General features: G+C 51.9%; 7 protein-coding genes across 7 annotated transcripts in view; 4 read left to right on the top strand and 3 right to left on the bottom strand.

The window, feature by feature from the left end:
• P152DRAFT_202170 (uncharacterized protein) overlaps positions 1-716 on the top strand; it is a 1450-nt gene extending 734 nt beyond the window's left edge. The window contains exon 2 of the mRNA XM_033674349.1: positions 1-716. This exon is cut by the window's left edge and continues 6 nt beyond it. Within this exon, the coding sequence (XP_033537555.1) occupies positions 1-460 (460 nt within the window). The 3' untranslated portion in view covers positions 461-716.
• A 163-nt stretch (positions 717-879) lies between these two features.
• P152DRAFT_446920 (actin-related protein 2/3 complex, subunit 1) lies at positions 880-2134 on the bottom strand (the record flags this gene model as incomplete). The annotated part of the gene is made up of 4 exons (XM_033677953.1): positions 880-920; positions 980-1220; positions 1272-1858; positions 1915-2134. The coding sequence occupies 4 exons, from the start codon at positions 2132-2134 to the stop codon at positions 880-882; spliced, it is 1089 nt and encodes a 362-aa protein (XP_033537554.1).
• A 203-nt stretch (positions 2135-2337) lies between these two features.
• On the top strand, positions 2338-3263 carry P152DRAFT_202121 (RNA-binding domain-containing protein). Its single transcript, XM_033674348.1, has 3 exons — positions 2338-2486; positions 2541-2754; positions 2815-3263. Exons 1-3 carry the CDS (start codon positions 2455-2457, stop codon positions 3115-3117), a joined length of 549 nt encoding a protein of 182 aa, XP_033537553.1. The 5' UTR covers positions 2338-2454; the 3' UTR covers positions 3118-3263.
• On the bottom strand, positions 2841-4190 carry P152DRAFT_455645 (uncharacterized protein). The gene is made up of 3 exons (XM_033678829.1): positions 3812-4190; positions 3536-3763; positions 2841-3473 (listed from the first exon to the last, which is right to left on the bottom strand). The coding sequence occupies exons 1-3, from the start codon at positions 4064-4066 to the stop codon at positions 3303-3305; spliced, it is 654 nt and encodes a 217-aa protein (XP_033537552.1). The 5' UTR covers positions 4067-4190; the 3' UTR covers positions 2841-3302.
• Positions 4191-4800: 610 nt separating this feature from the next.
• Positions 4801-6126, top strand: P152DRAFT_202113 (uncharacterized protein). The gene has a single exon (XM_033674346.1). The coding sequence runs from the start codon at positions 4933-4935 to the stop codon at positions 5806-5808; it is 876 nt and encodes a 291-aa protein (XP_033537551.1). The 5' UTR covers positions 4801-4932; the 3' UTR covers positions 5809-6126.
• A 1-nt stretch (position 6127) lies between these two features.
• On the top strand, positions 6128-6599 carry P152DRAFT_202114 (uncharacterized protein). The gene is made up of 2 exons (XM_033674347.1): positions 6128-6184; positions 6236-6599. Exons 1-2 carry the CDS (start codon positions 6165-6167, stop codon positions 6534-6536), a joined length of 321 nt encoding a protein of 106 aa, XP_033537550.1. The 5' UTR covers positions 6128-6164; the 3' UTR covers positions 6537-6599.
• A 3631-nt stretch (positions 6600-10230) lies between these two features.
• Positions 10231-11856, bottom strand: P152DRAFT_373479 (Dbl homology domain-containing protein; the record flags this gene model as incomplete). The annotated part of the gene is made up of 1 exon (XM_033675560.1): positions 10231-11856. A coding segment is annotated over one exon (1626 nt), but the record flags the coding sequence as incomplete, so codon positions are not given.
• Positions 11857-13927: the final 2071 nt, after the last annotated feature.

The raw sequence follows: 13927 nt of genomic DNA, 5'->3' as shown, positions 1-13927 counted from the left end.
GACCTACGGCGGATGTTATCCGGCCACTGAACCGGAGCCATCGTGGACTATCCCTACCTGCCCGTCAACCACTACGACCCCAAGAGCTGACGAAATGATTTGCGTGGACCGTCTCGCCTGCGAAGGTCGTAGGACATATGGTGGATGTTATCCGGCCACTGAACCAGAGCCATCGTGGACGACCCCTACCTGTCCGCCGACCCCTACGACTACGCCTTTGTCCATTTCCTCGACGGCAGCCACGCTCTGTATCGACTACGTTAACTCCTGCGGCCGATGGTATGGCGGGTGCTTCCCGATCGACCGGCCAGAGCCGAGCTGGGCCGTCCCATCGTGTCCATCGACGGCGAATTCGACACAATACATCGCCTCGCCTATCGCTGCCGGCGCAGTAATGTCGTCGCCAGTCCCTGCATCCACATCGGAGACCAGTTCCCCGCCTACTTTCATCCCACAGTAGAAGGAGTGAGCGGGGGGATAACGGGGGACCCTGATGCGACCATGGTGATTCCTGTCGTTCATATGCAAGCCGAGGACGGTCTGTAAAGATTCTAAGGGCTGCGATAGAATATTGGAAGGTCAAAGAATGGATTCTAAGACTGACTCACGACATTCAATATAACTTCAAATTCTCCACGGAGGCATTCGCTTGGGGATTGTTCGATTCATGCTGGGTTCACCATGGAATGTTGCCAACCACCTCGATAGCACAGATGTTCCCAATTGTTCGCTGGAGCGGCCCAGAATCAGGATCCACAGTATGGTCGCATTTATTGGATTACTCGGCGTATTAAGACATGAAGTGGTATCGGAATATACTTTATTCGTTATTGGGACCAAAATACAGGCAGATGAGGGTATGTCTACATCAGATGCCGTCTATGCTGACCAGACTACAACCCGACCATCCACACCGCTAGCTGTGAAAGACAGTTAGATATTTGAGGCAAAATTTGGAACCTCGATGTAAGTCACTTACTGCTAAACTTCGTTAAGGCGCCTGGGGCACCATCATACTGTCTCATCATCGTGATGGTGTTCTGGTGAACCGTCTTGAGCTGGGTATCATCCTTGACTTTGCCTCTCAGGTCCATCTGTCGGAACATATTGAGGGCCGACTCTTCCGGCTGGGCCTGCATTCCGGGCCGTCCACTCTGCTCGAATGATCCCACAAGTGACCAGCCTGACTCCGATCCTTGAAGACGATACACCTCGCAATCCTGCAGCTCTGATTAGCGATGATCACAACGGATCTAGAAGAATATCCTTACATATCCAGCCGCAAGAATTTCATCCTCAGTCTTCCACACGAGGCTCATGAACGGTAGCAACTGGGTAGTCAAGCTAATGACGGCCCTTGGGGCTTGATCCGGACCACTCGGATAGACCACCGTCACGGTGCTATCGTGTGCAACAAATGCCAATGCATCACCGCTCGGGCTAAACGACACGCCATGCACCCACCCTGCACTATTGTTCAGATACTCCCCACAGACCGTCCCAAACGGCAGCCTCTCGCCCCACACTCCCGGCGCCGGTCTCTCATCGACGCCTTTCACAAACCCGGAAAACACCCTTGCATGCCCGTCCGCACTTCCGGCGGCCAAGAGTACGCTGTTCGGATGCCACGCAACGGAGGTGACGGTGGAGCGAATCGGCTTCTTGAGGTGCTTCGACACCCACCAGTTGTCCTCGGCTTCGAAGTGGCAGACGGCGATGATGCGGGCACCGGAGCCGGCGGCGAACTTGGTCTCGCTTGGGGACCATCGGACGGTGGTGGCAGCACGGTGGAGGCGAAGGAGGACAAGCGTAGGTGTCCAGCCGGTGGGCGAAGGTTCCCAGACGTAGGCATTTCGGTCTGTTTTGGGGACAGGTTAGACGTAGGTCCGAAGTAAGCAAGACCGTAGAACCAACCTTGAGCACACGTCACAATCCGGCCGCTATTGGGCGCGATGTCTACACCCGTGACGGTCTTGTCATGGCCCTTCAGCTCATCTTGAAGAACGTATTTGTTTCCAGACCGTTGGTACAGTTCGATGGCGCTGTCCCGAGTCACGGCCAATGTTTGACGGTCTGCGGAGAAGGAATGGTCCGCGATGGGACGGTGGAACAGATGATGTACTTCGGGGGCCATTGTGAGATGCGGCAGACAGAGGAGGAGCTCTCTACTACTGTCTGGTTGTTGTGGGAGTGTGGGTTGGAAGCGTGGAGATCGAGGGAGTTGAAGGGCGGATGTCTTGATGATGGCGGGGAGGTTGGAAGCGAGGGAGGGAATGGACCCCTGCCTGGAGTGATATCGTTTTGCTCCAGCACTGGTCACTGCAAATCACCAACTTGCCATTATTACACAGCTCTGAAAATTGAAAGCTTTCCAGTCATAAGTCCATTCATCCTCTCGCCTTCGCCTATATCGATACTCAGTCGGCAAGCCTTCTCGAATTATCAGCAATCGTCATGTCGGCTCAAACCATTGTCCCCAATCAAACGTAAGGAAACCATCGCATCGTCTGGACTTCAAACTAAAGCGCTGTGTGCTCAAGGCTCTATTGCAGGAATCTGCCCAACAAGATCCAAAAGCAGGACCTCAGGCGGGCGCTCTACCTCCTCTTCTCTACATATGGATCGGTTCTGGATGTCGTCGCGCTCAAGACCATGAAGATGCGCGGGCAAGCACACGTTGTTTTCAAGGATATCCAATCAAGCACACAAGCCATGCGAGCTCTTCAAGGCATGGAATTCTTCGGCATGGAACTAGTAAGCTATGATCATACATCTCGTTTTGGCCGTAATGGAGGCTAATGTGTTATTTTGCAGAAAATATCTTACGCAAAATCCAAGTCGAATACCATCTCTAAGCTCGACGGCACATTCAATATCCCATCCACCGGTCCCTCCGGCTCGACCGTTCCTGGAGCTGCTGCGCAACCCTCTATTTTCACTGCTCCTATAGGTCTCCCATCAGCAGGTACCACCACCGGAGGTGCAGCTCCCGCAAAGGAAGCTTCGCCGGCAGCGATTGGGACGAAGAGGCCGCGGGATGAGAGCGAAGGCGAGGAAGATGGCGATGCCCCCATGGAGGATGAGGAGAGCGAGATGGAGATGAGCGATGAAGATTAATGGACGACTCGTAGAGGACATTGGCATCACTCCACATTCTGCCGCAGCCTTCGCTCCAAAAGGCTTCGTATGAGGCCGCCTCCTTCAACAGCACCAATATATCAAGTTCACTCTTGGCGAACGACATGCTCTGTTTGGCAGCACGAGCTCTAAATAGGGGTCAGAAAGCACGGCAGGTACCGGCGTCATCTTGGCTGCGGCCAGTAGAGCCCGACTGCTGGTCCAACCACTCCCATCCAAAGGCGCAGATACTCGTCTGTATGAACGGATCCAACATCTCCACGAACTTCTCTCAAAGCGTTCGCAGTCTCGCAGGGATGGATGTACCACGCCGGGAAACCCGTGTTAGGGTGGATCTGGGCAGCTGTTGTGTTAGGGAAGGGTGAGGTCCATGGCAGAGGAACTGATATCGACATACCGCTTGCGATATGCCACCGAGTGGACCAGCACCCTGGGTTGTGAGCTCGCTACGGACGTTGGTTGGAACGAGAGAATCTATTATAACGTCTCGTTGGAGCGGGACTGCGGTTCCATTCGCGCGGTGGATGCTAAACCAAACCACGGGCATTTGCATAGATGGCGAAAGCATAATATCATAAAAAACCCGATATCGATGTGCTCTTGCTACTGAGATTGAAAGTCTCTCCTGAATATTGTTAGTCCTCGGCCATGCTATGCTTCTGGGTTACCGCACAGTATCGTGTTCCTCGAGAAGCTCATCATCATCCTTATCCGCATCTTGTCCAAACTGATCGGGGTTGTCCAGTGCCCGAATGATACGCAGACCGATTAATCCTTGGCCACTACCGTCGTTGCTTTCCAATCTGGAGATGTTCCAATCCGCAGGAGTTAACCATTTCCCTGACTGCAACTCATGGATTGCTGTTGAGCATACGGCTTGGAAATCCGAACTCGAAAGAAGTGGGAATGACGGTAGAACCAGGGACATGATCTGGTCGTTGACGGCGGTATTCGGACGGTCCTAAACTCGAGAGGATGAGATATCAGTACTGGTACATACCTTAACGGTACAGACTATAAAATACATATCCATCTGCATGTGAACGATCCAGATCTGAAGTAATAAACCGTCAACAGGACGCTCACGAAGTCACAAATAGCGAACGCCTCCAACGTGGTGTAGATGCCTTAATGCCTGAGGCCATACTCAATTCTCATGGAAAGTCATGTGATGTACGGCATACTTATTACTTTCACGTGATTGACCTCCCCGCTCCACTTCAGATGTGGACCGATTTCCATCCAAACCTCCACCCACATGCCAGGATGCCAATTGCCAAGTGCCAACAGCCACTCGATCGCTTAACCCTTCGGTGTAATTACACTTGTGCCGAATACGGTCCGTTCCGGGTCCATCTCGTTCCATAATGGCACTCACGGTTAGGATACCGCAGATGAAGCATCTGGAGTCCGGAGCCGGGTTTCTGCCAATCCCAATTCCCTCCGCCTCCGAGTCGTGAGTCCTGACCGAGGGAGAGATTCCAACCTCTCAATTCCTGCTTCCGTACCGTATAATTATCTATTTGCATCTTAAGCGTTTAGTTTTAGTCCTATTGTGATACTATCGCTACATTAAGAATGGCGGGAAAGACTTGATGTCACCGTCGTGGATCTTTTGGGGTGGAAAGAGGTTAAATCAAATTCGAGCCCACATTGATTCAGCGAGTCGAAGTTCACCAATCTCTCCTTACATAATGATAGACGATTGGAAGGCATTGGTTTCTGTTCTCAAGAGTCATTCTATCCGTTCAACTGCTATAGAAGTCTGTTCGAATTCGCAACTCATTTGCAGCTATGTCGTCGGCATCACATGCGTTTCGGGGGTTTATATCCCTCAGTCCTTCAACATTCTACTACATACCCTCTGGCCGGCAGAGCGAGAGGAATAATGGCGGCCATGTCGCAAATCCAGACCTAATCGTCATTTGTTCCTGGATGGGAGCTTCCTACAAGAATATTGCAAAGCATACGGCCGGCTATCAGAAATTATTCCCCGAGAGTCCTATCGTGCTTGTAACGACATCCCTATCCGACATGATATGCCGGACCAAGGCACAATATAACAAGACTATCGAGCAAGCCGTGGCGAAAATTGCTTCACTTCACCAAACGACCGATGGAGCTAGGGCGCCTCGCATTCTTCTCCACCTCTATTCAAACGGTGGAGCCTATGCTGCCACACAGCTTGCCGACCAATATCGTCTCACTCCGAATGGAAATAACCGCCCTCTACCTCTCACCACCATGGTGTTAGATAGCAGTCCTGGACGCGCTTCCTACAAACGGAGCTTAGCTGCTATGATGCAAACAATGCCGCCGAACCCCGTGGTTCGCATCATTGGATTCATGATCGTTCATATCGTGATAGTCGCGGAATTTCTCCTCGACAAAGTTTTTCATCAGCCAAATATGATCGAGCGACTCCGGAAAAGCTTACTGGATACCCAGCGGTTCCAAGATGGGGGGTCACGACTCTATTTGTATTCGAAGGCCGATCAAATGGTGTGGTTTTCGGACGTGGAAGATCATGTCGCAGAAGCGAGCAAGGATTGGAAAGTAGAAGCCGAGATGTTCCAGAGCAGCCCACATGCGGGACTTATCCTTGAGGATGCGGATCGATATTGGGGTGCCGTTCGACAGGCTTGGAGGTTAGGTTATCAATCGCGATAGCCTGATGCCTCAAAAGCTCCAGACCAAAGATGAAAAAGCCTTTCAAAAGACCAGGGATGTCTCTGGAAGGGTTCCAAGGCGGTTGGTTTATGGGCTGATCAATTTCTGGGAACAAGACATACCTATTCCTTATTTGAGCCAATTCCTATCTCCCGGAGTTAACCTACCATATTCCAAATATCACATTCCGTAGACACCATGGTCGACTCCCTTATCCTGATAATTCAAGTTTATTGATCTCTCATTTTCTCTCCACTAGTTTCCTTTACGCACTCACATACAATTCAACCCTTCTGCTTTTCAACCGCAGCACTACTCAGTCTCTGTTGCTTTGCAGCACAACAGCGAGATACACCATGATGGCCTCGAAGCAAAAGTGAAGTTCAACCCATCATCCCATAAAGGCCTTTCTTGCTAACTTACGCAGACCATGCTTCGAGTTCCAGAAGCACGGCAGATGCAGGTACCGTTCAAACTGCCGTTTCTCCGATGGCAATGCCCGAACCCAAGGCCCTCCCAGAGAAGACGAAGGATTCGCGAAATTTAGAGAATGGAGAGCCATGGTTCCAATATATACTGGTGCGTTCACAAATCCGTTGGGCCGGCTGCTTGAACGGTTCCTCGCGGACGCTCTGAAACTTGTCGAATTGGATGATGGAAGCAGGCAGGAAGTGATTACCAAACTTGCAACTGACGCAGGGCTTTGCCGGGTCAAGAAAGTCGTTTAAGCTCTCTCAGGGGGCGGAACAAAGGAAAAATTCAAATCGAATTATGAGGGTAAGGTACGCCCGCTGCTCAGCATCCCGTCCCATCGAGCCGTTCGGGTGTCTGCTACGCTGAAGCAACACGTCTGTCATGTTTCCGCAATCCACTTCGGATCAAATGGATCTAGAGCGGCAAAGCTCTTCAGTTTCATTTTCGGGTTACTTGGGCGTGTTGGGGATACCGTGGATGGAAACTTTCTTCGCGAGGATGATTTCGAGATGATGTTATTCATTTTCTGTGACCTCTTGAACTCTTGATCAGTCTCGACTATGGGCAATGATGCCATGTCGACTGCCGGCAGCTTCATGAAAGCAGTTGGTCAGCACATACAAGATGAAAATGAGTTCAACTTCTACCGCAGCAAGAAGCTTATGGGCAGCATTCAACGCCGTATCTCGGAGAACGCAAAAACCACCTCGCAGCCAAACGTCAAAACGTCTGCCTTGGATAATAAGAAATGCGAGCTTCCATGTGGTGTCCCTTGTACCTATTTGCCCTGTTCGAGACGTTGCTAGAAACAGCTTCCTTGTGGACATCAATGTAAGTCAACCTTTTGTGCATAATGAGCTTCGTTAATGCTAGTATGTCCTTGTGTTTGCGGAGCCGATTGTCCAGACCAGAAATGCTGTCGTGTTTGTACCGAAAAGGCTGTCCTTGAATGAATGGTGGATCTGGTTCTATTCGAGAGATACTAAGATATCAATCAGAATGAGAGCCCTTGTCTCTTTCCAGATTGTGGCCATTTCTTCACCTTCCAGTCTTTGGACGGTCACCTTGATATAGCGAGCCACTACGAGTTAGAAGAAGCTGGCAACGCTGTATCAATCATGACCTGTTTTCAGCACCAATCTCAATCAAAAAACGAAAGGCTTCCCGGATTTCCAAGGGCCACTCCGCAATATCAGTCGATACGGCCGAATTGTACGTCGAGCCCTACTTGATAAACCGACTCGGCGGTTTGTCTCTATCATCTACGAAGGCCACAAGCAGCTTGCACTACAGTTGTTAGCTACTCTCGATAAGTTTGCGGACCCAATCGGGGAGCTCGAGTCCGAGTTTTTGCGCCAAAAGATGCCGGAATCGAAGCTCAGGGGTAGTTTCAAGACCAAAACCGTACAAATGATCAGCGTACATTTTGAAGGTCGTTATAAAAGAGATTGCAGAGTTGAGACGCAGCATCTCCCGTTACTGCGACTCTGTGGGCAAGCATCAAGCTCCATTTTCGAAAGTCTATGACCTAGCTCGCGATGCGAACTCTAATGGAGCAGATGATCAGATTTTCGAGTTCCATTTTGAACTCATTAACAGTAGCGGAATTCAGCTTGGTGGAGTCCTTCGATTGAGATGCGACGTGGTCATCATTCAAGACCTTCTGTCACTTCCTGCCCGTATCGAATTTCCGGCGAAGGCTAGCACCGGAGTATTTGATCTGACTCTCCTGAAACAAGAGTGTGACGCCATTATCGCAACGACTGACAAGTCAAAGCGATATCTTCAAAAGCCGAGAGTCTTGCACTGCTGGCACAGATCTGCGCCTTAGAATCCGCAGTAGCGGACCCGGAAAGGATCGCTAACCTTAAGATAGTTGGGTTTGATCTCACCTCTGAAGCATAGAAATGCCGAGCAGAGCATCCCACTGTCACTAAGTCTGCCGAAGATGACATCCAAAAGGCAGTAAAAATGCTCAACGAAGCCGCAACTTATACTGAAGTAACTAGTGATGAGTGGAGGGCAGTTCTGGCTGCTATGAGATTCATTACTGGGTATTGGTACTACTGCTTCAATGGCCATCCGTTTACAGTCGGCGAATGTGACATGACAATGTCTCTAGCACGATGTCCAGAGGGCAATGAGCATATTGGGGGGGAGGATCACCTGCCGACAGCTGGCGTCCAGCGTGCCGATGACCGGGATTTGGAGATTGGCAATCTGCGAGTCTAGAGATCTAAGATTAAATGTCTTGCGATTATGCTTCGGAAAAGGGAGGCTGACACTCATCCTGACGGAATGTTGGAACTGGGGGAATGAACGAGATGATGAAAACTGCAGTGGGTTAGATCGCTAGCTTGGCCTCAAAATGGATTTTATATGGCCTTTAAACTCACTAGCCTTCTGTGAGTAGGTTTGAATGTTGGACGAAAGGACTATCACCACCATCACTAAAACTAGGATGGCTCAAAAGTGTGGTTGTTTATCACCCTCTAAATTCGTGATAGTCTAGGTGCTCTCATCTAATACTAGATCGCCGCTGTCTACTCCAAATATTACCCAGGTCTATCTCCATACGGGGCCGACCTTTGTAGTCGAGGCTTATTGCGTGGACATTTGCTGGCCAGATGGGAAATGTAGAGGAACGATAGAAGGTATGTACGTGGAATACACCAAGAGACATGGCCATGATGCTGGACGGGAGTAACAATGGTTCCATTTTCTGCACTATCCATATACCCTCCGCAGTTCCTCCATATAACAAAGGAGGTGTGATATCGTTAAACATGAAGTTGATCCGTAGACCCGCCTCGTGCGCCCTCCTGACCCGGTTAGACTGTATTGGCTGTCTCAACCCTCTAATCGGACAATGCAGTGATTAATTACACCACTCAACAATGCAAATACAAGAACGGGGTCCTGCAAACCAAGCCCACCAATATTGATGAGCCATGAAAAGCCGTGAGGCGTCTTCCCTCACGCCCAGAAACGCCCCAATTTATACGACGCTTTTCATGCTCCCCTCGAAGGCCCAATTGAAGAACAGAAGAGAAAGAAAGGAAAACTGCGGAAGTCGGACCAAGAGGTGGACATCCAGCTTTCATAAAGTAAAGGAAGGAAAAGAAATGTGATCCTGACTCATCCATCAGGTAGGATCCTCGCGAAGTGCTTCTCCCAGATCCACCCGTGCTTTTTGTCCGGATCGTCTTGATTCCGTGCCAGCCAAAGCTCGCCCTGCTGCCCGATGACATCGAAGATCTCGCCCATCGAGTACTGCAAGTACGGGAACCCCACGAAGCTCCTCGAGTCGTCGATGCGGAACTCGAAAAGGCTGGCGGCCACGAAGATGACTTCCGGGTCCTCATCCTCGTCGCCCATGAGATTGGGATGCGTGGCGTCGAGTGGAGACTCAGACATGGGCATCGCGCTGTTGAAGATGCCACTGTGCCAGCCAAGCACCGACTCCTGTGATTGCCGAGACTGTCTATCGACCTCGGGAGGCTGGCCGTACACCGAGCCATGGAAGGCGGCAAAGCGTGGTGATGGTAGTTGCTCGGACGAGAGATCGACACTAAGGCGAGGCGGCGCGCTCGGCAGATCCGTATAGCGGTGCAAAGCGCTGGACGAATAAAACGCATTGCCTGGGGTTTGGGCAGACATAGAGCGGGGAGTGGATGGCCCACGGCTAGAGAGGGCCGAGCTGGTTCGAGTGCGGGTCGCGGGTGGTGATCCGAGAGAAAAGCTGTCGGGGATGACGTAGCCGGACCCGGGAGGTGAGAAGGGCGGTGAAAAGGTGCCGCTGACACGGTGGTGGTCTTTGCTAGAGGGGGCGCCAGGAGACTGCTCCCCGCCAACGGACATGGTACGTTTTGAGCTCCCCACGGTCGATGGTCGCTTGGATGAGCCTTCCTCGTTCAAAGACGGCGTGGAGGATAGGAAGCGGGAAGCCTCTTCAAGAGTCTTGCCATTCAGGACTCCCAAAGTTTGCATTCGCTCGTCCACGTATGCGAAGTTGTCATTATAGTCGCGTTCAAGTGCGAGCATGTCGGAGCTGTAATCATCGGTGATCTGAGGCTCTCGAGCAGCCGGTTCCAATTTCCTCATCCATGTGTCCTGCCATTGCTTCTGCAACTCGATGAAATTTTCCAAGCATACCTTCATAAGCTTGCTGGACAAATCATACAGCTTCGGCAACTCATCTTTCAGCGTCTCGTTGATGGCTTTGAATTGGTCTGCGGCATCCCGAAGCTTCTTATCGGGCGCCTCGCCCCTCTCAACCATGGCATTCCATTTGGCATAGTCCACGACGCGCTTCTTTCGTTTTCGCATCAATTGCTGAGGGTTTTCATGGAGTTGCCAGAGGGTCTGGATCGGCTCGATGACGGACTTGCGGATCTTCGCCGTATGTTCGGGGAGTGCCACGGCGATGACCTCCCGGACCGTTCGAGCGAAGATGACGAAGTGACTCTGCTCCTCGGGATGCTGATTTTGGATATCGAAGCCCAGGAAGTGTTCGGACGCGGAGAGGAAATGGCCATATCGAGAAACATAGGCTTGCACTTCGCGGATGTAGTTCTCAACATCCCTCATCACAATCTGCAACTGGAAGAAATGCCCGCCAAAGCGCTGAGACAGTTTGTCGTAGTCCGCATCGATCGCAGAATTGGAAAGCCCCACCTGTTGCTTCAATTTCTCGGCGCGACGATTGACAAACTTCTGGGGGAAGAGGCGAATATCGGACTCCTTCCGCCTGCGGTTCTGGCTCATCGCTTGGTCCACGAGCTCGGCCCGTTTCTTCGAATCGTTCATTTTGTGAAGCAGTTCCTCCAACTGCAGGAGCGACTTTTCAATGTCGGCGTAATCCGGGTGTTCCTTGACTGTGACCTGCAGCAAGTTCCGCAGGATGAGCGGATACTTGGTGATCCGTTGCGTTGGCTTGACGAGCAGCGCATCCAGATTCCACGCGCTCGTCAAATCGGCAGCCATCTTTCGACACTCCTCCATCCAAGCCTCGACATTGGGTTCTGCCTTGAGTTCGGTCAATTTATTGTTCGCCGCGGTATGGTTGCGCAAATAGACATTGTAGACGCGCTCAATCTCCTCCATGTTGGCGAGAAACGCGTTACCGACTCTAGTACGCTGGTCTATTTCAATCCGATCGTCCTTTGACAGACTGGCGTCAGAATCCAGTGATGTCTCGTTTGTAGCACTGCTTGACGTCGAGAAACTGCCGCGTTTCGCGTTCCAACGATTTTGTCGCGGCATGATATAGACTGAGGAAACTGCTTGCTTCAAAGCGTCTTGCAATTTCGTAGCAAAGAGGCGGATCTGGTCGGAATTCCCGAACAAAACTTTCCGGTCGGCGTCATTGAGGATCCCAGTCGATGTCGATTTATATATGTCCTCCAGAATTATCATGTCTTGTTGATACGAATACTCGGTATCACACAACTCTTTGAGGATGTTTTTCCGCTCGACCAAGTCTTTGAGAATTTTCGATTTGGCGGACATCTGCGTCTCGAGGTCGACGGCAGAATCCTGGGGCGCCATGACGGTTGCAACCGAGCCCACAGACGATTCCGCGACGGCTTTGGCGGCCTCGGAATCCACGACCGACGCTCCAGCCACGGTTTGACGGCGCTCTTGGGAATGGCTGGAATACTCGGGTCTATAGGATCCTGGTTCGACGTACGCTGATTGTGAAATGGTGGAAAATGCATTGCGCTTGTAGAAACTCGCGGAGGGGGGCGATCGAGCTTGCCCATTCAATTGACTCAGCGTCTCTGACATGGTCGCGGGCGGTGGAGGCGGAGGGTGCGGAGGGGGTGCATAATCTGGCATGGGTGGAACAGCCAAAGTGGGTTCGGCAATGGGCAACCCATCAAGCCCCAGGCCGAGATGGATGGTGCCCGACGTCTGCAACGTGCTCGTCTCATCGCGAGGGAGTGCCCCGAGGATTGAAGCGGGGTCGTGGAGATGGACATTGGATCGCTGCGGCTGATATGTTGCCGGCGCAAGCAGCTCGCCCGCGGCGTCTGGAAAGCTGGTCGCAATGGGACTGGTGTTCCCGTCAGGACCAGGCGAAGGTCGAAGTGTTGAAACACTCGCGCTATTCCTATGATGAGGTTCGCGGACGTCGGTCTCGGATGGCGGCTCGAACGGGGTAGAGCTGCTATAAATGATTGCGGTCCCTAAATGGTCTTCCGTAGGTGGATTGGCGACAAACGGATAGGATGAGAGCGCGGTCCCAGTTTCACTGGGCGGTATCGGCTCCTCATCGCGCCGCGAAGCTGTCGGAGTGCGGGGACCGTCTAGAATATCCTGAAGGTATAGCCGAGTGTTCTCTTGTGACTCCCAATCGCCATGTTTTGGTAAGCTCGGGGTTGCTGCCTCGACCTCGTTCTTGAACTGGTCAGCCATTTCCGGACTCAAGTTTTGCAAAGCATGGTAATGGTCAAAGACACGATTGACCACGCTGCGCGCTTCGCTCGTGAGCGTGTGTCCGCTCTCGTCCACCGGTATTTCTTCTATGACGGGAATTTTAGGTGGTGGAGTTGGACCAGGATTCTGGATTGGTCTGCTAGCCATGACCACACTAACAGAATCATCAGGGAGGATGCTGCAAGCAACATCGGACGCATCATCCGGGAATTCCTCCACTTGGGGCATCATTGGCTTGTAACTGTGGTCGGATGCTCCTCCCGAATGGTCCAGGCTCCAGTTTCCATTTGTCGGACTGATCACGGGCGTGTTCCGGAGAGCGATTTGAATCGACTGCTCTTCTCTATCAGAATCTAGGTCATCCGACGTTTCGGCGCAGGAATCGGTAGCTGAACAGTCATTTGGCGTTATCCCGCCGTTAGCAAAGCGGATGTCCTCTATATTGTCGCAAATTGACGCGCACTCATCAGTCGAAGAGCATCGGTCGAGATGATTGTCGTCGGTAGGAGAAGCGTCAATAGCCTGGGGTTCATGCGGCATTGCCGCAAGAAGTGCAGGCCCCTGATATGTCACATCATATCCTATAACGGGCGATCCGTCGAATTCAAACTCCGTCAGTGCGCTCGAAGGTTTGTCAAGGTCAGTGGCAATAGGAAGACCTGTAACAGCAAGACCAAGTCTAGGGGGTTGGATGGTATTGTTTTTGGGTGTACTCGGGTGAGAGGGACTCGTTCGGTGAGGGCTGGTTGAGCTATGGAGTTGGGGCGTCTCGGGGCTGTCAGGCCAAGCGCCGGGAGTGCTTTCGGTGAATGAGTGATTATAATCCCCAGTAATGGCGGATCGCGGAGAGTCTCGGGGAGATGGCTGGGATTTAGGAATGGTCGAAACTGTCGGTGTGGAGATGTTCTTCTGCCACGGTCGACGGCGCGCGTTGGTGTCTACTACGCCTGGAATTCGTTTGAGTTTAGCGGGACCGCGTCGATTTGTGGGATTGGTCGGACTGCCTCGACTTGTGGGATTGGTCGGAGATGGCGATGTCACACGCTCCGCTGCTCGTGCTCGAGATGCTGCAGTACTGGCAGAGGACACCGGCTGGCGAGGGCGAGAACTACGAAGTCGGGGTGAATCCTTCAAGGGCGGTGGGACTTGAATGGTGGCGTTCATCGTTTCTCGTGGAACTCGTGAACGATGCGGTGACGGTTCA

Source organism: Eremomyces bilateralis (assembly GCF_010015585.1).
Source record: "Eremomyces bilateralis CBS 781.70 unplaced genomic scaffold P152scaffold_3, whole genome shotgun sequence".
In the NCBI taxonomy this organism is placed as follows: Eukaryota; Fungi; Ascomycota; class Dothideomycetes; order Eremomycetales; family Eremomycetaceae; genus Eremomyces; species Eremomyces bilateralis.
Note: the sequence above shows the minus strand (reverse complement) of the source record. Positions and strands in the feature narration are given on the sequence as shown.